This window comes from Gigantopelta aegis, chromosome 3, assembly GCF_016097555.1.
Source record: "Gigantopelta aegis isolate Gae_Host chromosome 3, Gae_host_genome, whole genome shotgun sequence".
Taxonomy (NCBI): domain Eukaryota; kingdom Metazoa; phylum Mollusca; class Gastropoda; order Neomphalida; family Peltospiridae; genus Gigantopelta; species Gigantopelta aegis.
In genome coordinates, this window is record NC_054701.1 from 96472531 (window position 1) to 96497034 (window position 24504).

Consider the following 24504-nt stretch of genomic DNA (forward strand, 5'->3'; position numbering starts at 1 on the left):
TCGCCACAGCCGAAAACAAATTAAAAGCATGTTCCGGCACACCGGCATTCAAATTTCTTTTTTTGGTAAACAGTCTGACGCACTTTATTTTGGCAGCCTGTCTAAATTGCTCAAATTAACTTAAAACCCTTTCGGTCGAGCACTCTAATTTTGTTCTTTGGACTACATTTTTGTCCAGACATGAGTAGTATCAATGAGCTCATTTTGGCTTTAGGTCTTTGACCCCCCCCCTAGTGGTATATGGACATGTTAAATTGTTATCTATCTATCTATCTCGCTTTCAGATCACATGTCATTATCAACATGGTTCAACAAAACCAAGTTAATAAATACACAACATCGTGTAATAGAAGTGTAATGATGGGGAAGCAACATCACAATACTATTTTGTTGTCTTTTTCGAGTTGTGGTTAAAACATTTTGAGACATCCCTTGTTATTCATAAAAAAAAATAACAATAATAATATGAATAGTAAAGAAATTATTATACTCGCATGTGAGTTGTACTGATTTTACGAAACTCGTCACAGGATTCATGTACTGTAATACTCTCACTCTCACTCACTCTATACAACACTCGTGACACTCGTTTCATAAAATCAGTACAACACACAAGCTCGTATAATAATCTGTATTTATTTACACAACTCTCTTCATGTAAAACACCTCCACGTCATTTATCAAAAGCCTCTGTGATTATTTGTCCACCACATACTATTGGTGATTGACATACAGGTTAGAAGAGATACAAGAATCATCACTTAGCTTGCAGTTATAAACATATTCTCCTATGAATTGGCAAAATACACTGGCAGGATATATTACACAGTATAAACCATACTCTTTCATTCAACCAATTGCATATCATTCTTTTATTGGTCAAATTGCTGTTGCAAGGATTGTTCCACGCAAGATCACTAGTAGTTGCGTTTTGAAAATATCACTTTGTAAATAACATTGACAAATGTTTATCACTTTGTAGATAACAACTGGTACACCACAGCAAGAACTAAGAAATGCTTATCACTTTGTAGATAATAACTGGTACATCATAGCAAGAAGTAACAAGTGTTTATCACTTTGTAGCTGACAACTGGTACATCATAGCAAGAACTAACAAGTGTTTATCACTTTGTAGCTGACAACTGGTACATCATAGCAAGAACAAGTGTTTATCACTTTGTAGATAATAACTGGTACATCATAGCAAGAACTAACAAATGTTTATTACTTTGTAGCCGACAACTGGTACATCATAGCAAGAACTAACAAATGTTTATTACTTTGTAGATAATAACTGGTACATCATAGCAAGAACAAGTGTTTATTACTTTGTAGCTGACAACTGGTACATCATAGCAACAACTAACAAGTGTTTATTACTTTGTAGCTGACAATTGGTACATCATAGCAAGAACAAGTGTTTATCACTTTGTAGATCATAACTGATACATCATAGCAAGAACAAGTGTTTATCACTTTGTAGCTGACAACTGGTACATCATAGCAAGAACAAGTGTTTATCACTTTGTACATAACAACTGGTACATCATAGCAAGAACAAGTGTTTATCACTTTGTAGATAATAACTGGTACATCATAGCAAGAACTAACAAGTGTTTATTACTTTGTAGCTGACAACTGGTACATCATAGCAAGAACAAGTGTTTATTACTGTGTAGATAATAACTGGTACATCATAGCAAGAACAAGTGTTTATGACTTTGTAGCTGACAACTGGTACATTATAGCAAGAAGAAGTGTTTATTACTGTGTAGATAATAACTGGTACATCATAGCAAGAACAAGTGTTTATTACTTTGTAGCTGACAACTGGTACATTATAGCAAGAACTAACAAGTGTTTATTACTTTGTAGCTGACAACTGGTACATCATAGCAAGAACTAACAAATGTTTATTACTTTGTAGCTGACAACTGGTACATCATAGCAAGAACAAGTGTTTATTACTTTGTAGCTGACAACTGGTACATCATAGCAAGAACTAACAAGTGTTTATTACTTTGCAGCTGACAACTGGTACATCATAGCAAGAACTAACAAATGTTTATTACTTTGTAGCTGACAACTGGTACATTATGGCAAGAACTAACAAGTGTTTATTACTTTGTAGATCATAACTGATACATCATAGCAAGAACAAGTGTTTATCACTTTGTAGCTGACAACTGGTACATCATAGCAAGAACAAGTGTTTATCACTTTGTAGATAACAACTGGTACATCATAGCAAGAACAAGTGTTTATCACTTTGTAGATAATAACTGGTACATCATAGCAAGAACAAGTGTTTATCACTTTGTAGCTGACAACTGGTACATCATAGCAAGAACAAGTGTTTATCACTTTGTAGATAATAACTGGTACATCATAGCAAGAACTAACAAGTGTTTATTACTTTGTAGATAATAACTGGTACATCATAGCAAGAACAAGTGTTTATCACTTTGTAGATAATAACTGGTACATCATAGCAAGAAGTAACAAGTGTTTATCACTTTGTAGCTGACAACTGGTACATCATAGCAAGAACTAACAAGTGTTTATTACTTTGTAGCTGACAACTGGTACATCATAGCAAGAACAAGTGTTTATTACTTTGTAGATCATAACTGATACATCATAGCAAGAACAAGTGTTTATCACTTTGTAGCTGACAACTGGTACATCATAGCAAGAACAAGTGTTTATCACTTTGTAGATAATAACTGGTACATCATAGCAAGAACTAACAAGTGTTTATCACTTTGTAGATAATAACTGGTACATCATAGCAAGAAGTAAAAAGTGTTTATCACTTTGTAGCTGACAACTGGTACATCATAGCAAGAACTAACAAGTGTTTATCCCTTTGTAGCTGACAACTGGTACATCATAGCAAGAACAAGTGTTTATCACTTTGTAGATAATAACTGGTACATCATAGCAAGAACAAGTGTTTATCACTTTGTAGATCATAACTGGTACATCATAGCAAGAACAAGTGTTTATCACTTTGTAGCTGACAAATGGTACATCATAGCAAGAACTAACAAGTGTTTATCACTTTGTAGCTCACAACTGGTACATCATAGCAAGAACAAGTGTTTATTACTTTGTAGATAATAACTGGTACATCATAGCAAGAACAAGTGTTTATTACTTTGTAGCTGACAACTGGTACATCATAGCAAGAACTAACAAGTATTTATCACTTTGTAGCTGTCAACTGGTACATCATAGCAAGAACTAACAAGTGTTTATCACTTTGTAGCCGACAACTGGTACATCATAGCAAGAACAAGTGTTTATCACTTTGTAGATAATAACTGGTACATCATAGCAAGAACTAACAAGTGTTTATCACTTTGTAGCTGACAACTGGTACATCATAGCAAGAACAAGTGTTTATCACTTTGTAGCTGACAACTGGTACATCATAGCAAGAACAAGTGTTTATCACTTTGTAGCTGACAACTGGTACATCATAGCAAGAACAAGTGTTTATCACTTTGTAGCTGACAACTGGTACATCATAGCAAGAACAAGTGTTTATCACTTTGTAGATAATAACTGGTACATCATAGCAAGAACAAGTGTTTATCACTTTGTAGATAATAACTGGTACATCATAGCAAGAACTAACGAGTGTTTATTACTTTGTAGATAATAACTGGTACATCATAGCAAGAACAAGTGTTTATTACTGTGTAGATAATAACTGGTACATCATAGCAAGAACAAGTGTTTATCACTTTGTAGCTGACAAATAGTACATCATAGCAAGAACAAGTGTTTATCACTTTGTAGATAATAACTGGTACATCATAGCAAGAACTAATGAGTGTTTATTACTTTGTAGATAATAAATGGTACATCATAGCAAGAACAAGTGTTTATTACTGTGTAGATAATAACTGGTACATCATAGCAAGAACAAATGTTTATCACTTTGTAGATAATAACTGGTACATCATAGCAAGAACTAACAAGTGTTTATCACTTTGTAGATAATAACTGGTACATCATAGCAAGAACAAGTGTTTATGACTTTGTAGCTGACAACTGGTACATCATAGCAAGAACAAGTGTTTATCACTTTGTAGATAATAACTGGTACATCATAGCAAGAACTAACAAGTGTTCATTACTTTGTAGCTGACAACTGGTACATCATAGCAAGAACAAGTGTTTATCATCTTGTAGCTGACAACTGGTATCTTCTGGCAAGAGCTGACAAGTCTTTATCATTTGAGCTCGAGTGTCTTCTCAGGTGATCAAAAACATCACTTAAAACTGCAATGTAAAAACAAACATGACATAAAACTGCAAGGAAAATAAAAACAAAAACATCATAGATACGCCCGTTATTTGTACCACTTTAACCTAGTAATAGTACGTGACACACTGCCATCCCAAGTTGGTCCTCCATGTGAGGTTTGATGGTCCTGTATGCATCTATATCCTAAATGAACTGATATTGAAGATTAGCCTATACAATAGTTCACCTTGCCTAAGACAATTAACAAGTGTATCTTAACCGTATTACAATGTGTATCTGAACCATATTACAATGTGTAAACATTTATAGATCATAAATTCATATACATACAGTACATCCTTTTTTCTTAACAATCTCAGACCCAGCCTCTATTCAATATTTAAAAACATAAAGTGTCAACTGGCAGGATTCGAACCTACTGCATCAATTCACATGGCTTTTGACAGCCTGAGACCTTTTTAAAAATTGTTTATTATTATTCAATGTTTTATTCAGAGCTTCAAACATATATATTACAGTACATAATGAAACACTACATTTTTCTGTTAAAACACAATTATGAATTAATACAAGAAGACAAGATTCTCAGCAGAGTTCGACATTTGTATAGCTTCTTTCGGACTGAATCGGGTCTATTAATAGCAAATACAATGGCATTTTAGAGACAGTATCTAGTGTCTGGCAAAATGACCGCTAATATTAACTGACTGTCAAAACATGCCAATACATAGCCTCATCTTGCTCACGTAAAGGTACTTGTGCAGCTACCGTTAGATTGACTTAGTTTATAACCCATTTTGCCTGTCACAAGAACCTGTACCATGTATTACGAACATGCAATACGATCCATCAAAAAGAATATTTGAGTTGCTGACCCTAAACTTCATGTAAAATTTTTACTGAAAAATAAAACTGTGTGAATTGTATTTTGTAACGTTAAAGAAAAAGTGTTATATAAGACCCTAATCCTCAAAGAATTTTAATATTGGCAACTTATTTGAATTCTCAAATCCATTAACTCTCAATACGCCACGTTTCATATTCCTACATGCCCTGACAAAATATTTTACAATGCTTTTAATAGTCACCCTTTAGCAATTCTGTAAAAATATAACTGTCGTGGAAATGGGATAGGGTCACAAAACGGGTAGATATACACAGAAAACTGCGAGTCCAGCAATGCTATCATAAATTTTTATCCCTAGGGATGTAGGCCGTGACAAAAATCACTACATGCATTCGTCCCACCAGGGGCATGTGCTCGTTTGAGGTACTTGCATTGCAGAATGGAACCACCTAGGTGGATCCATTCAATTGACTGGGTTTTTTCTCGTTACAACCAGTCCATCACAATTGGTCAAAAGCAGTGGTAAGTACTTTCCTGTCTGTGGGAAAGTGCATATAAAAGATCCCTTGCTGCATTAGGAAAACTATAGCGGGTTTTCTCTAATGGTTATGAGTCAGAATTACCAAATGTTTGACATCCAATAGCAGATGATTAATTAATCAATGTGCTCTAGTGGTGTCGTTAAACAAAAACGTCGTACACCCAGGTGGTACCAGTTGGTTAAATGTTGGGTCCTGGTTCGTGGAATATACATACATTTTTCTTAATTTTATCAATTTTTCCATTCCATACCAAATTAAATAGCATGGACTGTAATTCTTTTAAATATACTCTTCAAAAAAGGAAACTTGACATCAGTAAAAATTAAAAATTAGGATCTCCATGAGTACTCGAGTACTCGGGCACGGGTCGAGTCTAGCAAGACTCGAGTCTGTTCACAGGACTCGAGTACCCACACAAGGTGGAATCAACTATAATACACTGGACAATGTAGGACAATAATTTCAGGATTAGATAATCAACGATATAAGTGACACAATAATTATAAGATCATGCGCTAGTTTCTTTTTTTAAACAGGCGGTCCATCCATCATAACACTAAATATATCAACCGGTTTCTAAATGCAATACAATGACATGATTTGGTATCCATGTTCAGCCCTGGAATTAAAATGCATAATTCTATTTAACTTTATTCTTTAATCTCATCATCATCTAGTGTAGGTGTCGGGTACTCGGGTCCAATCGAGTTTGACCCTTGAGTACTCGAGTCCCATATTTTGGACTTGTGGAGGCCCTAGTAAAAATAATGCTATCGGATTATTTTTACAGAATCAAAGACATCGTAAAGAAAATCAAGTGAGTGTGCGAATGGTAATGCAAAAACACTAGAAAACATGTTTGATTCGCATAAATGTTGCCATAGTCAATGTTTGTACTGACACACAAAAGCGCAACCCTCAGAGAAGCATGTGCATCATGAAGTTCTGTAACTTTGCATGCCGAACCCTCCATTGGTGGGGCAGAATTTTCCCTAGAAGATCAGTGTGAATTAACATTTTGACCCCATGTCACTTAGCGGAGCGTCTGCAGTGGTGCCAGCAGAGGGTGAGATGGACACGTGCCAAGTGGAGGACTGTTTTGTTTTCAGATGAGTCTCGTTTTCTCCTGTCACATACTGATGGACACACATGTGTCTATAGATGTCGAGGGGAAAGTTATGCTCCAAACTGTGTGCAACAAGTTGACCATTTTGGTGGTGGCAGTGTCATGGTGTGGGCAGGAATTCATCATGGTGGTAGGACGGCTCTTGTACATGTGGCAGGTGCACCAACAGGCATCAGATCTCGAGACGAGATCCTGCAGCATCACGTCATTCCGCACATGAACGTCAACGGTGGAATATTTCACCATGACAATGGCAGACCACATGTTGCATATGTTAGTCAGGAGTTTCTGCAGTGCCAGAACGTCCAGACATTATCAGCATGTGCACCAGAGGAATCCACCACCCCAGACACTTCCGCAACTTCTTACAGCACTGCAGCACGAGTGGCAGAACATTCCACAATGTGTTGTGCAACGTTTGATTGTTTCCATGCGTTGCCATTGTCAAAATGTTATCAGGGCTCCTGGTGGTCATAACCGATACTGACATTTTGCTCACGCCAATGTCACACATATGCCACACGTATGCCTGTGTACATGCTTCAAGTGGATTCCCAGAGATACTGTTTCAAACATGTACAGAGTTATCCCCTTCCCATGGCGTCTTGATCTTTAGTTGCTTCTATCATGTCTACCAGTTTGTTTGTTTTTATTAAACTTTGAAAATGAATGTCAAGTTTCTTTTTTTGAAGAGTATATTAATGAAGTGGTGAATCTGGGAGTACCGTCAAGATGTTAATTAAAATGGTAATGCCAGTGATTTAATTACAGTTATTCCAATTATTGATATATTTCTGAAAGACCAATTTTTTAAGAGGTTTTTTTTTTTTAAAGATAAGACATTTACCCTAAAGTTCTCAGAATAGTTGTCAACTTACATTACATTGTATTTAATATCAAGAAGTTTAAATTTCCCATCATGTTTCTATATATATTTATTTGTATTGTATTCTACACCACAACCCCGTCTTGCTGCAATCCATATACATGTAGCTTGTATTTCATAAAAATCTGCTCAGACCAGAACAGGCGGTGACTTTGTGTCCTAAAAGAAGTGCTCTATTCAGTGACTGTTCCATGTCATCCAAAATAAGGGATGTATCATCAGCATATTGTGTGATAATATATTCTGTATTATTAATTTTAATTCCATTAATATTGTGGTCGTATTTTAACACTGCACTTAAAACTTTAACTGCTATTATGAATAGATATGGCAGTCGCCTTGTCTGAACCCCCTTTCTATTGGAAAAAAAGGAGACAAATGTCCATTATTTAGTATGGAACTAAAACATCACAATAAAAGGTATTGAACCACTGGGCTATCGATGGACCAAAACCAATGAACCATAAAACATGCTAATAAAAGACCATTCTAAAGAATCAAAAGGTTTTGCAAAATCTAACTGAAGAAGAATTACAGGAATTTCTTCATCTTCCGTTTTTTGGAGTAAATTTATAATTAATCTATTACATTCTCCAATATATCGATTTTCATAAAACAAGATTGTGTTCCAGTAATTATATCACTTAAAATAGTTGTGTTTCGATTAGCAACTGCTGCAGATGCAATTTTATAATCAACATTAAGTAAAGCTATAGGATGCAAATTTTTCAAATAGTATTTGGTTTTCCTTCTTTTGGGATACAAGTAATTATTCCCTGTTTTGTGTTATGGAAGTACTAAACCAAATAACTTCCGGCTGGTTCAAAGTTCGAGGTGCACCAAACTTTTGACAGAGAAGTGAACGCCACAAGGCATGTGATTGGTGATAAATGTGAGTGTTTTTGTTGTAAAAAAAAATAGTTTCATTTGAGCAAAAAAAAATTATGAAATTTTATTTCATCTAGTACCACTGTGTCAAGTAGCCTTGTGCTTGAAACATGTATGGGATACCTGTTTAAAAAAGTACTCAAATTTTGTGCGGAACTAAGTTAGTCATAGACGCTACCTGTTATTTCAGAAATGAGCAGCTTGACCCCCAATTTTTTCTGATTCACTTGAAGGGTGAGGGGTGGTAGTATTTATATCCATGGAGTTTATGTCAATTGATACGCTGCAGGTAGTTACTATTGTCATCTATGGGATTTGATTTGGAAGTATACACCCAATAGCACATATTCAGTGCATATATAATTTAAAAAAATATGATTTTGTCATTTTATTTAATTAAACTATACTGGTTGATTAATTAGCCGTCACTCGACCATGTAAGTTCACAATGACATTGACAATAATCACTGTACATGGCTCTGAATGGAGTTTGAATCAAAGTTAGCTCTGAGGAAAAGTTGGTTTCGGCCTATAATTCATACTGTAAAAATTTCAATATTTCTTTTTACATGGTATTTGACTTGCCATATAAAACTGCTCTTAAATATGATATTATATATAAGCCACCTGAACTAAGATTTTAATAGCAGTTCTTATTTCATGTTCTTATTTATACATAACAATAAGCTATTTAGATCTCCAGATCAACTTTTTAAAAAATAATCACTTACTTTGCTCTCATGAAGAGCATTTTAAGTTTATACTAGATTCAGAACCAATTTTTTTTAGATTTAATTATCTGCCTTGGAGTAAGTTGATAATTTAAAGCTGTATTACCCAATGTTACTAGCTAAATAAAATGCTGGATTACAGATTGTAGAAATACATCCAATATACATATTGTATTCATCTGGATTGAAAAATAATGTAAGAAAATAGATGTTCGGGTAATTATGTCATTTAAAAACAGGGTTTTTTTCAGTAATTAATCAAAAATAAATGTGTGAAAGCTGCATGATAATTCCAGATATCACAAATATTAAAACATCTAACTACAGTAGGCAATAAATAAAATATAGTCAGGAATATTGGTGGCTGCCAATGGTTTTGATGGTTCATTATGAAAATCATCATGGCCGATGGATTTGAAATTCCCACACCTGGTAACTTGAAGGCACCCACACCCAGCATACATGATTTCCTCCCAACACTAATGTTCCGGACATTAGTCATTACTTCATACAGGTACAGTCATGTTGGTGTTTCCTTCCTCAGACAGTGTATTGTTTATTGTTTTAATAGTGATATTTCTTTGATGTGCCTGTTAAGGTCTTCATAATCTAGGGGTCGGTCAAGTGCATGTGTTTTAATGGAATTCTTTAAAGGGGGTAGAGGTACTCTGACTATCTTTGTTGTCTCTACATATATGCCGGAGTACACACATCCAACTGACAGTAAATATATCCAGAAATGTTATTTTAAAACATTTTGTTGTTTAATATGACATATTGCATTTGTACAAAACTGTATACAATATATATGCCTTATGAGGTGTACATTATATTAGGTTGTACTGTAGAAACAAAAGTTTCAGTGAGGTTGTCAGTTTATGTCAGAATACACCTGATCGTGGTTGTCATAAAAACACTTAGCTGGACACTTTTTGAAAAATGTATGTTATCAGTATCGGTATAGTACTAAACCAAATAACTTCCGGCTGGGTCAAAGTTCGAGGTGCACCAAACGTTTGATAGACAAGTGAACACCACAAGTCCTGTGATTAGTGATAAATGTGAGTGTGTTGATTGTAAAAAAAAAAAAAAATTAATCTGGGCAAAAGATGTATGCAATTTTATTTCATCTAGTACCACTGTATCAAGTAGCCTTGTGCTTGAAACATGTATGGGGTACCTGTAAAAAAAAGTACTTGAATTTTGTGCGGAACTAGGGTAGTCATAGATGCTACCCATTATCTCAGAAATGAGCAGCTTGACTCCCACTTTTTCTGATTCATTTTAAGGGTGAAGGGTGGTAGTATTTATAACTCATTTCTCCAGTAAGGGTGAAGGGTGGTAGTATTTATAACTCATTTCTCCAGTAAGGGTGAAGGGTGGTAGTATTTATAACTCATTTCTCCAGTAAGGGTGAAGGGTGGTAGTATTTATAACTCATTTCTCCAGTAAGGGTGAAGGGTGGTAGTATTTATAACTCATTTCTCCAGTAAGGGTGAAGGGTGGTAGTATTTATAACTCATTTCTCCAGTAAGGGTGAAGGGTGGTAGTATTTATAACTCATTTCTCCAGTAAGGGTGAAGGGTGGTAGTATTTATAACTCATTTCTCCAGTAAGGGTGAAGGGTGGTAGTATTTATAACTCATTTCTCCAGTAAGGTTCTAACTCTTTTTGCAATGAATGTCAATAATGAATGTAATATTTTAATTATTCCTATAACGGGCAAAGATGTCTCTCCGCTTGATAGTGTCAGATGACAAACCTCGGCAATTTACACTTCCACTCGGCCAACCAGGTCTTCCACAAGAATGAAAACCCAGTTAACTATAGTTAGGAAAGCGTGCTGACAGACACTCGGTTCTAAAATAATGTAACAGTTTGTATTAATATACAGCATAGTTTTAAATTGCAACACGGCTAATGACGCTGGCAGGCTTCTAATTTTTTTTGCATGCCAAATTGTCTAACATAGCCATACTGTAACATCATATTCCAGTGTAAGCTTCCAAAAATATTGTTGTACATCTGAAAACCTCTCATCTCACTGAGAAATTAAAAACGCTTCTCCTTTCCCGTTCTCCCTACATGTATGAGATTGTAAGCTTTTGACATTATGCAACAGAAATGCAGTCTATTGTGATCATGAACCTGACAAACTACAATAATTAGCAGAAGTTGGCCTTTATGTAAGGCAGGCTTCTAATCGAGAAAGGCTTCTATTCAAGATAATAAACCAAAACACCTCAACCGTATCACTAGCAAATGACATGGGGACAATAAATTTATATTAAAAAACAAAATCCACCAAAAAAACACACACACACACAACTGACCTTGTTTTTCTTTTGGTGACAAAAACATAAGAGCCATATCAAATCGGTTCACTTGAGCGAGGTGATGGACATACTGCAGAACATCGAGGCCATCTCTGAAAGAAGAAAAAACATCAATGTGTTTCCAACATGTGGCACGCACATTAGAAATAAAACATTGTGTCTCCAACATTGCAAGCACATTAGAAATAAAACATCAACGCGTCTCCAACATGGCGAGCACATCAGAAATAAAACATCAATGTGTCTCCAACATGGCGAGCACATCAGAAATAAAACATCAACGTGTCTGCAACATGACGAGCACATCAGAAATAAAACATCAACGTGTCTGCAACATGACGAGCAAATCAGAAATAAAACATCAATGTGTCTCCAACATGGCGTGCACATCAGAAATAAAACATCAATGTGTCTCCAACATGGCGTGCACATTAGAAATAAAACATCAACGTGTCTCTAACATGGCGAGCACATCAGAAATAAAACATCAACGCGTCTCCAACATGGCGAGCACATCAGAAATAAAACATCAACGCGTCTGCAACATGGCGAGCACATCAGAAATAAAACATCAACGTGTCTCCAACATGGCGTGCACATCAGAAATAAAACATCAATGTGTCTCTAACATGGTGTGCACATCAGAAATAAAACAACATCAATGTGTCTCTAACATGGCGAGCACATCAGAATTAAAACATCAATGTGTCTCCAACATATGGCACGCACATTAGAAATAAAACATTGTGTCTCCAACATGGCGAGCACATCAGAAATAAAACATCAACGCATCTGCAAAATGGCGAGCACATCAGAAATAAAACATCAACGCGTCTGCAACATGGCGTGCACATCAGAAATAAAACATCAACGTGTCTCCAACATGGCGTGCACATTAGAAATAAAACATCAATGCGTCTCCAACATGGCGAGCACATCAGAAATAAAACATCAACGTGTCTCCAACATATGGCACGCACATTAGAAATAAAACATTGTGTCTCCAACATGGCGAGCACATCAGAAATAAAACATCAATGTGTCTCCAACATGGCGAGCACATCAGAAATAAAACATCAACGTGTCTCCAACATAAGGCACGCACATTAGAAATAAAACATTGTGTCTCCAACATGGCGAGCACATCAGAAATAAAAAATCAATGCGTCTCCAACATGGCGAGCACATCAGAAATAAAACATCAACGTGTCTGCAACATGGCGTGTCTGCAACATGGCGTGCACATTAGAAATAAAACATTGTCTCCAACATGGCGAGCACATCAGAAATAAAACATCAATGCGTCTCCAACATGGCGAGCACATCAGAAATAAAACATGAGGAATCCAATTGAATGGTCATTATAAAACATGGCGTGTCTGCAACATGGCGTGCACATTAGAAATAAAACACTGTGTCTCCAACATGGCGAGCACATCAGAAATAAAACATCAATGTGTCTCCAACATGGCATGCACATCAGAAATAAACATCAATGTGTCTCTAACATGGCGAGCACATCAGAAATAAACATCAATGTGTCTCTAACATGCCGAGTACATCAGAAATAAAACATCAATGTGTCTCCAACATGGCGAGCACATCAGAAATAAAACATCAACGTGTCTGCAACATGGCGTGCACATCAGAAATAAAACATCAACATGTCTCCAACATGGCGTGCAAATCAGAAATAAAACATCAACGTGTCTCCAACATGGCGTGCACATCAGAAATAAAACATCAACGTGTCTCCAACATGGCGTGCACATCAGAAATAAAACATCAACGCGTCTGCAACATGGCGTGCACATCAGAAATAAAACACCAACGTGTCTCCAACATGGCGAGCACATCAGAAATAAAACATCAACGTGTTTGCAACATGGCGTGCACATTAGAAATAAAACATTGTCTCCAACATGGCGAGCACATCAGAAATAAAACATCAATGCGTCTCCAACATGGCGAGCACATCAGAAATAAAACATCAACGTGTCTGCAACATGGCGTGTCTGCAACATGGCGTGCACATTAGAAATAAAACATTGTGTCTCCAACATGGCGAGCACATCAGAAATAAAACATCAACGCGTCTCCAACATGGCGAGCACATCAGAAATAAAACATCAACGCGTCTCCAACATGGCGAGCACATCAGAAATAAAACACCAACGTGTCTCCAACATGGCGAGCACATCAGAAATAAAACATCAATGCATCTCCAACATGGCGAGCACATCAGAAATAAAACATCAACGTGTCTGCAACATGGCGTGTCTGCAACATGGCGTGCACATTAGAAATAAAACATTGTGTCTCTAACATGGCGAGCACATCAGAAATAAAACATCAACGTGTCTGCAACATGGCGAGCACATCAGAAATAAAACATCAACGCGTCTCCAACATGGCGAGCACATCAGAAATAAAACATCAATGCGTCTCCAACATGGCGAGCACATCAGAAATAAAACATCAACGTGTCTGCAACATGGCGTGTCTGCAACATGGCGTGCACATTAGAAATAAAACATTGCGTCTCCAACATGGGGAGCACATCAGAAATAAAACATCAATGCGTTTCCAACATGGCGAGCACATCAGAAAAAAAACATGAGGAATCCAATTGAATGGTCATTATAAAACACACTAAAACAATTATTTAAGAAAGAGAAAAATAAATGACTCCAACCAAGGCAAGCGAAACAGAATGAATACACTAGGAACCATACAAAACAGAATGAATACACTAGGAACCATACAAAACAGAATGAATACACTAGGAACCATACAAAACAGAATGAAAGAAAGAAAGAAAGAAATGTTTTATTTAACGACGCACTCAACACATTTTATTTACGGTTATATGGCGTCAGACATATGGTTAAGGACCACACAGATTTTAAGAGGAAACCCGCTGTCGCCACTACATGGGCTACTCTTTCCGATTAGCAGCAAGGGATCTTTTATTTGCACTTCCCACAGGCAGGATAGCACAAACCATGGCCTTTGTTGAACCAGTTATGGATCACTGGTCGGTGCAAGTGGTTTACACCTACCCATTGAGCCTTGCGGAGCACTCACTCAGGGTTTGGAGTCGGTATCTGGATTAAAAATCCCATGCCTCGACTGGGATCCGAACCCAGTACCTACCAGCCTGTAGACCGATGGCCTACCACGACGCCACCGAGGCCGGTCAAAACAGAATGAATACACTAGGAACCATACAAAACAGAATGAATACACTAGGAACCATACAAAACAGAATGAATACACTAGAAATCATACCTTAACTCCTGTTGTGTGCTAGAATTTCATTATCTTAATTAAAAAAAAAAAAAAAAAAAAATCCTTAATAACAAAAATACAACCTAGAAAATAGCCGAAAATCATTGTTTTAAAATATCAATTTTTAAGTTCAATGCCAGGAAAACGTGTTTCAAATTTTCCGAGAGTGCATACCCCTGGACCCTCATAAAAAGCTCAGTCATTTCACCCCATCAGGCAACTTTCTATCTAAAAAGGCCCCAGCAAATATACTGAACAAAAAAAGAAACTTCCGATTTGTACATATAGTATTTGTTGTGTTAAAGAACTCATTGTGTAATGAAATTATATAGGTAGTATTAGCCTTGAGCTGTATTATCAGGATTCATGAATTTTATCGATTATTTTTGCACTGTTTATCGTCGACAACGTGAAATTCAATTTGCATGTGCATGCATGGTTCGACATGTCCCGTGTAGTATTCGGTTAATTTGTTTTACTTGTCTTACTGACATTGTTAAGTGAAAGTTTTTTACATTGTAGCATTTTTAGTATGCCAAGAATACCCAATAATTTACGAGAACGGGCGATTGGCATGCTTGATGCTGGCATGTCGACAGAAGACGATGCAAGGCATGTTGGGAGTTCTAGTCGAGCGATACGAAATCTTTGTGTAAGATTTCAAAAGACAGGAAGCACCAATGACTTGCCACGTCATGGACGTCCACGTGTTACGTGTGGTCAAGACCGCTATAGTATGAATACGCATTTGCGCAATCGATTCCAAACTGCCACTGCTACTGCTGCTAACACACCTGGGCTTAATAATAACCGAATCTGTGGGCAAACTGTTCGTAATCGTCTGCAGGAGAACAGTTTACATGTACGACGTCCTTACGCCGGATGCGTTTTAACGCAACGTCATCGTCTAAATCGTCTTAATTGGGCACGTGTACACACTCGTTGGATGCGGCGACGCTGGAATACCGTTCTTTTTTCGGATGAACCCAGATTTTCTTTACAACGTGGTGATGGCAGGGTGCGCGTCTACCGTATGAGAAATGAATGCTATGCTGACTGTTGTGTTCTTGAACGAGATCGTTTCGGGGGTGGGGGTTGTGTCATGGTCTGGGCAGCCACTGCCCATGGTTATCGTTCACAACTAGTCGTCATTGATGGCAATTTAAATGCTCAATGTTACCACGATGACATTCTCGCTCATCACGTCATTCCTGTTCCATAACAACGCCAACATCTCGATTTTTCAGCATGATAATGCCACCTCTCATACAGCTAGAGACACTGTAAATTTTCTTAGGACAAATAACATTGATTTCATTGATGACTGGCCCACTAAAAGTCCTGATCTCAACCCCATCTGGGATAGTCTGGACAGATGATTGAGGCGTTGTCCCAACCCACCCGTTAATGTCAACGAACTTCGTCAAGCATTCATTCAGGAATGGAACACTATTCCACAGGCAGAAATCAACACTTTAGTCAATTCTATGCGCCTGCAATGCACTGCAGTGGTCAATTCAAGAGGTGGTCATACTCATTATTAAGTGGGTGCTTTTTTTTTTTAACCCCTACCACACTTGGTCAAAATTTCTCCCAGTTTGTTAACCTATGGCTATGATTTTTGCACCAAACGATGCATCATGGAACACTCTTTAAACGCATATATAACAATTATTCCCCCGGTTTGTTTTCATCAAGTTATGTTCAAGCAAAGTTAGCAGAAGTTTCTTATTTTGTTCAGTATACATGTACCTAGCTGAACACACCCCTCCACTTGAAATGCTGGCTACGGGCCTAAGAAAATATGAAATGTGCCAAGCTGGTGCTTTATTTTGTGTGTTAATAGTTTGGGGGAAACGAAGTATGTCACAAATAAATAAGTAAGTAATTCCAACAGTAATGAATGTGAGCCAAGAAGAATAGTATGCGAATGTAAATCCAGTGCACTTCCATGTGTAAAATGTTTTAAACACTTCTTAGATTCTTTGCTCCTATTTTCCAGTGCCGGCAATACTCACGGAATGAAGAAGTCCCTGAATATGGTAAATATCTTCAAAATTATATCTGCATCAATGGCATGACCAAATAATGTCGACAGACTGGACGGCTCAATTTGCTACAAAATAAACAAGTAAAATGTCTACAAGTGGTGTGTTAAACACTCCCATATCATGATGGTGTGTGCTGTCTGGAGGTGTAAAGATACAATATGATACAATACTTAGTATATCGTTATACGAAACCCATGCTATGGCGCACTCATTTAGAAAGCGATATAATGATAAATATGATTATCCATACTCAAAGTCAGTAATACAGTAGTTTAGTATATTCATAGCAATGAAATATATAATCTACAGAAACCATCAAAGTGATATCCGGTGCAAAGTCATATTTTCACTGTATTTTAGCTACAGTCACAATATAGAAATCGTATTTACTTTTTGTAAAAGTTCATGATTAAATTATCTCCCTTTGTCTTGTTTGTTCGTATTTAAGTCTGGAAAGGAAGGAAAGGAAATGTTTTATTTAACGACGCACTCAACACATTTTATTTGTATACGCTTATATGGAGTCTGATGATTACCAATGCATCTGATCACATCTGAATTATTTTTTTTATTATTTAAACTGTAATTATAAAAAATGGATATGAAGTGCAATTACGATAAAATATCTAAAACACATTGAATACAAAGCCAAATGATGACACAATGTCCTGTCATTGAGTGTAAGTTCAAATTTAACCGCGTTCGATTCGTTTTGTTTTGTGGTTTTGGAGGATCGCTTTGTCAGGTATGTTTGTTAATAATTAAATAAAGATAATTTTTATTCAAATTTATTTTTAAAAGTCTATGGTGAAGTAAATTTTCTGGAGAAGTTCCATCCAAAGAAATATAGCATGGCATTACGTGTTTAATAAGTGAAAGATATTAACAAAAAGTTATTACAAAATTAGGGAATATGTATATAATAAATAGACCATTTCATAGTGATTTTTTTAATACGATTTTTATGTCAACTTGTGATGTGTGAAAACCATATTTCCACTCATTGCTTCGCAAATTGTGAAAATATGGTTTTCATACATCACTCGTTGACATAGAAATCGTATTCGAAAAAACCCATGAAATAGTCTCTATATATTGTAATACGAAGCCCATGCTATGATACACTGACTTAGTACAGCAATATAATGATACATACAATATACATGTATGTCTCAAAGTCAGTGTGATACAGTGCTATACATGTAATTGTCGTTTATAATAATTTTCATCCATTGTGGAATACATTTTACAAGTATTTTGTTGTAGACATATCCATTGTGCGAATATAAACATAAAATAATTGCCAGTTCGATTCCCAAAAGGTCATCCGGCCCCTGATGGTGTTCACTGAACAAAAAGTAATCCGGCACCTGATGGTGTTCATCCGGCCCCTGATGGTTTTCACTGAACAAAAAGACATCCGGCCCCTGATGGTGTTCACTGAACAAAAAGTAATCCGGCCCCTGATGGTGTTCATCCGGCCCCTGATGGTTCACTGAACAAGACAGGTTTCAGATTTCAGTATTTGAACCACCAGACTGAAACACTGACTTGAACCTTTTATGTAAGATTAGTTCCCAAGACGCCTGGGTCAGACAATCTGAAATGAGCCACTATTTTGGGTCGCCCAAGCACTTCCCACTTAGATTCATTTCAATCTACATATACAAAATCTTGCAACAAGTTCATCAGTTATGTCTTATTTTTATTTAACTACGATAATTATGAACAAATTATGAACAAATTAGACTATAATTAGTTGACAATATAAACCAAGAAGATTAACTTCATACTCGGTATTGATTGACACTGAAGTTTATTGTTGAAAATTGTGTTTTTCAACTGTTCTCGTGACAACAAGACAGTTACAAGAGACTGACTGAGATAAACACCAAAATAAATCACCTTGAAGTATTTATAAAATGCTTCTGGCTTGTTCTTCAGAACTTTATAATCAGCCTGGAACTGGAAAGATGACTGGGGAACACCTCTGTCCATGTCAGAATTCACTTGTACGGAAGTGCCGGAACTCGGCCTGTTATCTGCTTTCAAACAGTCAGCACTGTCTGATCCAAACCTATTGATTGGTAATTGTGACTTTGTTAACTGCAAGGCAGGCAACTGTGAATGTGATAATTGTGAACTTTGTAACTGTAAACCTTGTGAACATTGTAACTGTAAACCTTGTAACTGTGAATTTGGATTCTGGGTACAAGTGGTATTCTCTGATATAAGTGGATCCAGCAAATGGCTATCTTCACAAGTGGCTAGTTTTTTAACTTGGTTCTTCTTGGCTGATTCTTTCACACCAGTATCTCTTACATGTCCAATTTCCTCAATGTTTAGTCTGCGAAGAGGTTTCTAAAATGAACCAAACAAGTAATGGTCGTCACCTATACATGCATCAGAGTTTCTAACTACAGTGACTAAACAAAGAGAATGTAGTTACTTATGTAATGTTACTTAATAACAAAGAGCTTGGGAACACCGTGCACCACCAACAGGTTTCCATCGACATTAGCAACTTACAAGACATACATTTGTAATCTGTATGTAAAAAAACAATGGCAGAACCATTTTATTTCACAATTTTACTGTTTTCCAGAGTATTATGTCCATGTGTTGAATGGCTTGTCGCTTATAAGATCTATAAGACATGACTTACATAGGTTAGCTCCCCTTCATTGATGGGATCCTTCAGCACGAGGTTTATATGTAAGAGTTTATTGTATTGAATAGTGTAGTAATAATCCCTCGAAGTAGAACTCGTGCCAGCATTATAGTCCAGCACTAAACATAATCAAATAAATATTATAATTATGGTTTAATTTTCTGATTGAAAACTTTATCATAAATGGCTGATTTTGCGGTTAGGTAATATAATTATATTTGAACTGGTTCATCAAGATATATATATATATATAAGCTGCGACTATAGTTACAAAACTGTTTTTAGTAAATAATTTCAGTTTGGTTTGACGTAAGAATAAAAGTTTAATTGTTTTAGAAATAACTAATTATTTTTACTACTTTTACGTGCAATTTAGAAAACAATCAGCTCAGAAATAAATAACATGTAGTAAATTCCATAGTATAAAAAAATGTGTTCCCTGTGGGAAGGACTATAAGTAGACAACAATATTTCATTTGTTGGATATAATTTTATACAGACTCACAATGAATAAAATATGCAAAAAGAACACAAATAATAATAACAAAGATATATACTGACACTTTGAAAACACAATTTGGTTTTAATGCGACACTAAAACCAATATCTAATGTATATCTATGAATGTATTACTATAACATGCTAAGATGTATTAAAGCATGTCAACGTGGCTTTCCGAGTTTATAACTAGGATCTTTTCGTGCAATTATCACAAAATGGGAAAACTCAAAATTTGGTGGAAAACTGAAAATGTGTGCAGTATGTTCACAATACTTTGCATGTGCACACTGCATATGTTGGATGCATAAAAGGCACAGATTGATTGTTGGATAAGTCAGTGTGACACAATGCCACAACTCAGCAATGATCAGAGGGAGCATTCATTAGGAATGCTGATTGGTGGCATTTCGCAACAACGGGTATCTAGGAATTTTCAAGTGCACCCTTCAACAATTTCAAGGTTGAAGGAGCGATATAACCTGACTGGAAGTGTTCGTGACTGTCCTCAACCAGGCCAACGTCCGGTTACAACTCAGAAACAAGACAGACAGGTAAGGAGAAACACAATACAAAATGGCTGTGTTTATAAAGATAACTTTGTTGTGAATACATTTATACAGGCTTTATATCTGACCTTTGACCTCTGTTCAGGAGCTTTGTACACTGGCTTGACAACACCTCTCTCTGATGACACAAATGATGAAACATTAAGTCCCTGGTCCTTCCTATTAGCTATTTCCTGAAACAGTTCACACACTAATCGTAAAAGTAGCATAACATCAGTATGTAAATACATGACATGAACATTTGTTTAACATCCTGGAAAAATGTGAGTCTATCTACCTATAAATCAAAAGATGCAAGAGTAAAGAGGATCCTAGCAATATGATCTGAGAACTGATTTAAATATCATGTTAGATTTCTTAGAAGTGTTTTTGTGATGGTTAACTTTAACAGTTATTGTGTCAGACACAAGTGTTTTGTTAACGTGCAGTTCTTGTGATGACTTGCTAGTTTTTAAACACTACTACATATTTGTCCCTATTAAAACCATTACTAAAGTACTTACATTTTATTATTTAGCATATTCATTTTCATACACCTCATGTAGGTCATCCACGTTTTTGCAGTACCCCAAAATGGAGAAAACTTGAGGTGTTTTCTCTTTTATAGATATATTACCTGTCCTCAAACAAGTGCAATCCACCACCCCCCACCCCCACCCCTCCCTTACGGCTAGTAGTCAATGGGATGGCCTAAATTCTTCTACTGTATGCTCCCTCTAGTTCCGGTCACGTGACTTCCTTCTTTTTCCCTGAGTGCATCGCACGGAGAACAGGAAGGCTCGGGCAGGAATAAATCCTTGAGGATAGATAATGTAGTAAAGTTGTAGTATCTATAAAAGAAAAAACACCTCAAGTTTTCTTCATTTCTTTTCCACATTACCTGCCCTCAAACAAGTGCAGCATTCAACAGAAGGCGGTGGGTTCCGGAATCCGTAGATGCATCTGTCTTCTCCCCAAGGACCAGATAAAGTCTGACAAGTGGAAGAATAGACCAACCATGGTAAGGCCTCCTCCAAGGGATGCCCGTCACAGACCAATGCAGGTGATGTTAGCAACAACAACCAGAAAGGTGGCATCCGTCAGCAGTGGCAGGTACAGCCCCAAGAAACACATGGAACTGGAGCCGGAAAGCCACATCTCATGCAGGTTCTGACATGGTGGGAAGGCGTAGCCACCAGGGATGCATGTGTTAGGTAACCTCCTAATGCATTGAGTTGTTAATAATAACTAGCAACAACGTTATGGGTGCATCCATCAGAACATTGAACTAAACAGTCCCCCGAGTGTTTTTGTCCAGTACACCAAAGAACTGTTAGCCCAATAAGAAAAACATATGACCAAGTGCAGTACAAGGTAAATGTTATCCAGAAAAAGGTTCCGGCATCAGTGCGCAAAAGAACCAAAGTCTAAGCAGTCCTCAATTATCGATTAGGTGAACATCTCGGTGTGCAGTCCAGAATACGACAGACACTTCAACGACGACGAGGACGGCTTGTATTCACCAGAGTCTGCACAGCAACAACAGGACCCAGATGATGAAACCCTTCAACATCTTCCGTGGAGACATCCCTCAGATAGAAGTTGGCATAGATGGAGTCCGTATCCCAAAATGTGGTGAATGGGTGTGTTGCAGTGCAGTAACATCATGGCACCAAGGCACATAACTCATGCGGGTTAGTAGCTGAAGGAGTAGGCAAACTTGCCTTCTGATAGGCACTCAGGATAGTAGATTGAATCCACGTGGACACAGTATTCTTCGTAATATCCTTCAAATGACTCTGGTTACAGGATCGAAAAAGGCTCTTGTGATGCTGACGACAAGAGCTAGACCTCTCAATGTAGTGGTGCAGGGCTCTCACAGGGCACAAAGCCAAGTCATCAACATCCGCTGGACTCACAGTGAAGGAGAGGGCTGGAACCACATATGAAAGAGGCGCTTAATCAGGCAGCTGATTATTCGCTACAAACTTCATAAGCAACCCCAAGGTAATCGCACTGTGATCTCTGTGAAACTGGACCAAAGCAACATCTAGCGCATGGATCTCGGAGACACGAGCAGCCGTGGCGAACCCCAGCAAAAAGACTGTCTTCTGTGTCAAAACTTGTAAGGAAGACGACTCGATAGGCTCATATGGTATGGTAGACAAGGCTCGTAGCACAAGACTCAAGTCCCATTTTCGTGGACGAAAATGCTGAAGCTGAACTTGAACTTAAAGCTTGAATCTCTTACTCATCTTGTGGATCTCAGGGATACCCAACAACTTCGTTTCGGTAGCAGCATCATGAACAGTGACAATCACCGAAACGTAGTTCACAATGGTTGACCCCTTCAGCTTCAAAGATGTATGTAAATACATTTAAAAAATCAGCCAAACGAGGCAACCAAATAGTATAAAGTTGAATCTTCTGCTGGATACACCATCAGTGGAAACAAAGCCATCGGACGTTGTAAGCCACAGTAGTCGACAATCTGAGCTTTCAAGATGGCTTCTGTGGTCTGGGAAGAAAAAACCTTTCTTCTGCAAACCCTTGGTGATAAGATCCACGCACACCAGTTGGAACAACCGAGGTTGTGGATGGTGTAACCTGTAACCACCTTCCTCGCTCATGGAGCCACGGCATACACACGAGTGGCAAACTCGGCAGAGGAAATGACACATCTGGTGTCCTCCTCATATGGCCCACGACAACCCGAACAAAGTTCATGCGGGTCATCTCCCGCCTTAAACATTTGACACCATAAACAGAATAGAACAAAGTGGACATCTGACAACTGTGATGCATCGAACCGTGGAAGTTCCCATCGGTCACTGTGAAAGTGTGACTGTCAAGACTGTGTGAGCAGTGTCTTCTCTCTAAGCAGCCCATAGAAAGCAGTGAACAGCATGCCGAATGGTTGCGTTGGAAGTACTGGCTGCCTGTGGTGCCCAGGTCATGTGTGGTCCCATCAGGACCCATTGGAAGCTCTGAAATCAGGATCAGCAGGAGATCAGTGTCAGTGTTCCGTGGAGTCCATGGTAAGCCGTGATAACCGGTTGTCATCCTGGCTCCGATGAGACTAGGAACCCTCTGATTATCACAAGATAAGACGGGGGGGGGGGGGTTGAAAATGGGCAGAATTTTGAAAATAGCAATTAGTAAAAAAGTTAATACAATAAATAAATAAAAAAAATAGGTTACAAGCCAAAAATAAAAAGAATTGACTGCTCGGGAAAATATTTATATAATTTGGAGCATTTTAGAAGGACAGTCCAAAATTAAATAAGAGAAAGAAGAGAGGAACAGACTATTTAATAATATTTTAAAAAAGAAGTAATTTCGACATAAAATTTTGAACGCAGATCTAAAAGTTTAAAGTCTGATCGATATGTCCACACGAGCGGCCTCGTTAAGGCCGTTTGGGTGCACAGCTTAAAGGGACGAGATGGGTTGCATCCCGTCAAGAAAACCCCTAGATTGACAGTCGATAGACGTTGAAGGTGTATAGTGCTGTGCTGAAATACAGATCTTGAGAAGCCGGATCCGTCTGAACGAGAGAGAGTATCAGACTAGGGTATAGTCCAGTCGTCATGATTTCGTATAGTGGTGCAGACGGGCCCGACTCCGGAGGATACGAGATGGTATCACTATAAAGCAAGGTAAAGTCTAGAAAAAGAGTAGTAGGGGGCCGACCCCGCTTCCTATTTCTTCTTAGAGTGGGGCAGTCAATCTTCCAGTGCTGCTAGGACAGGCTCGGACATGTAGAGACTAAACGCGAACAACCGTGGCGTTCTGCAGAATGGCCGT

General features: G+C 37.5%; 1 protein-coding gene across 1 annotated transcript in view; it reads right to left on the reverse strand.

Annotated features, from left to right (window-relative positions):
- Window positions 1–468: 468 nt before the first annotated feature.
- The window catches only part of LOC121368966 (RNA polymerase II-associated protein 3-like), a 31199-nt gene continuing 7163 nt past the window's right edge, over window positions 469–24504 (reverse strand). The window contains exons 4-8 of the mRNA XM_041493737.1: window positions 20787–20891; window positions 18886–19341; window positions 16948–17045; window positions 11636–11730; window positions 469–4296 (exon numbers count right to left, since the gene is read on the reverse strand). Coding sequence (XP_041349671.1) covers window positions 4196–4296; window positions 11636–11730; window positions 16948–17045; window positions 18886–19341; window positions 20787–20891 — 855 coding nt within the window. The 3' untranslated portion in view covers window positions 469–4195. The remainder of the gene's footprint in view (window positions 4297–11635; window positions 11731–16947; window positions 17046–18885; window positions 19342–20786; window positions 20892–24504) is intronic.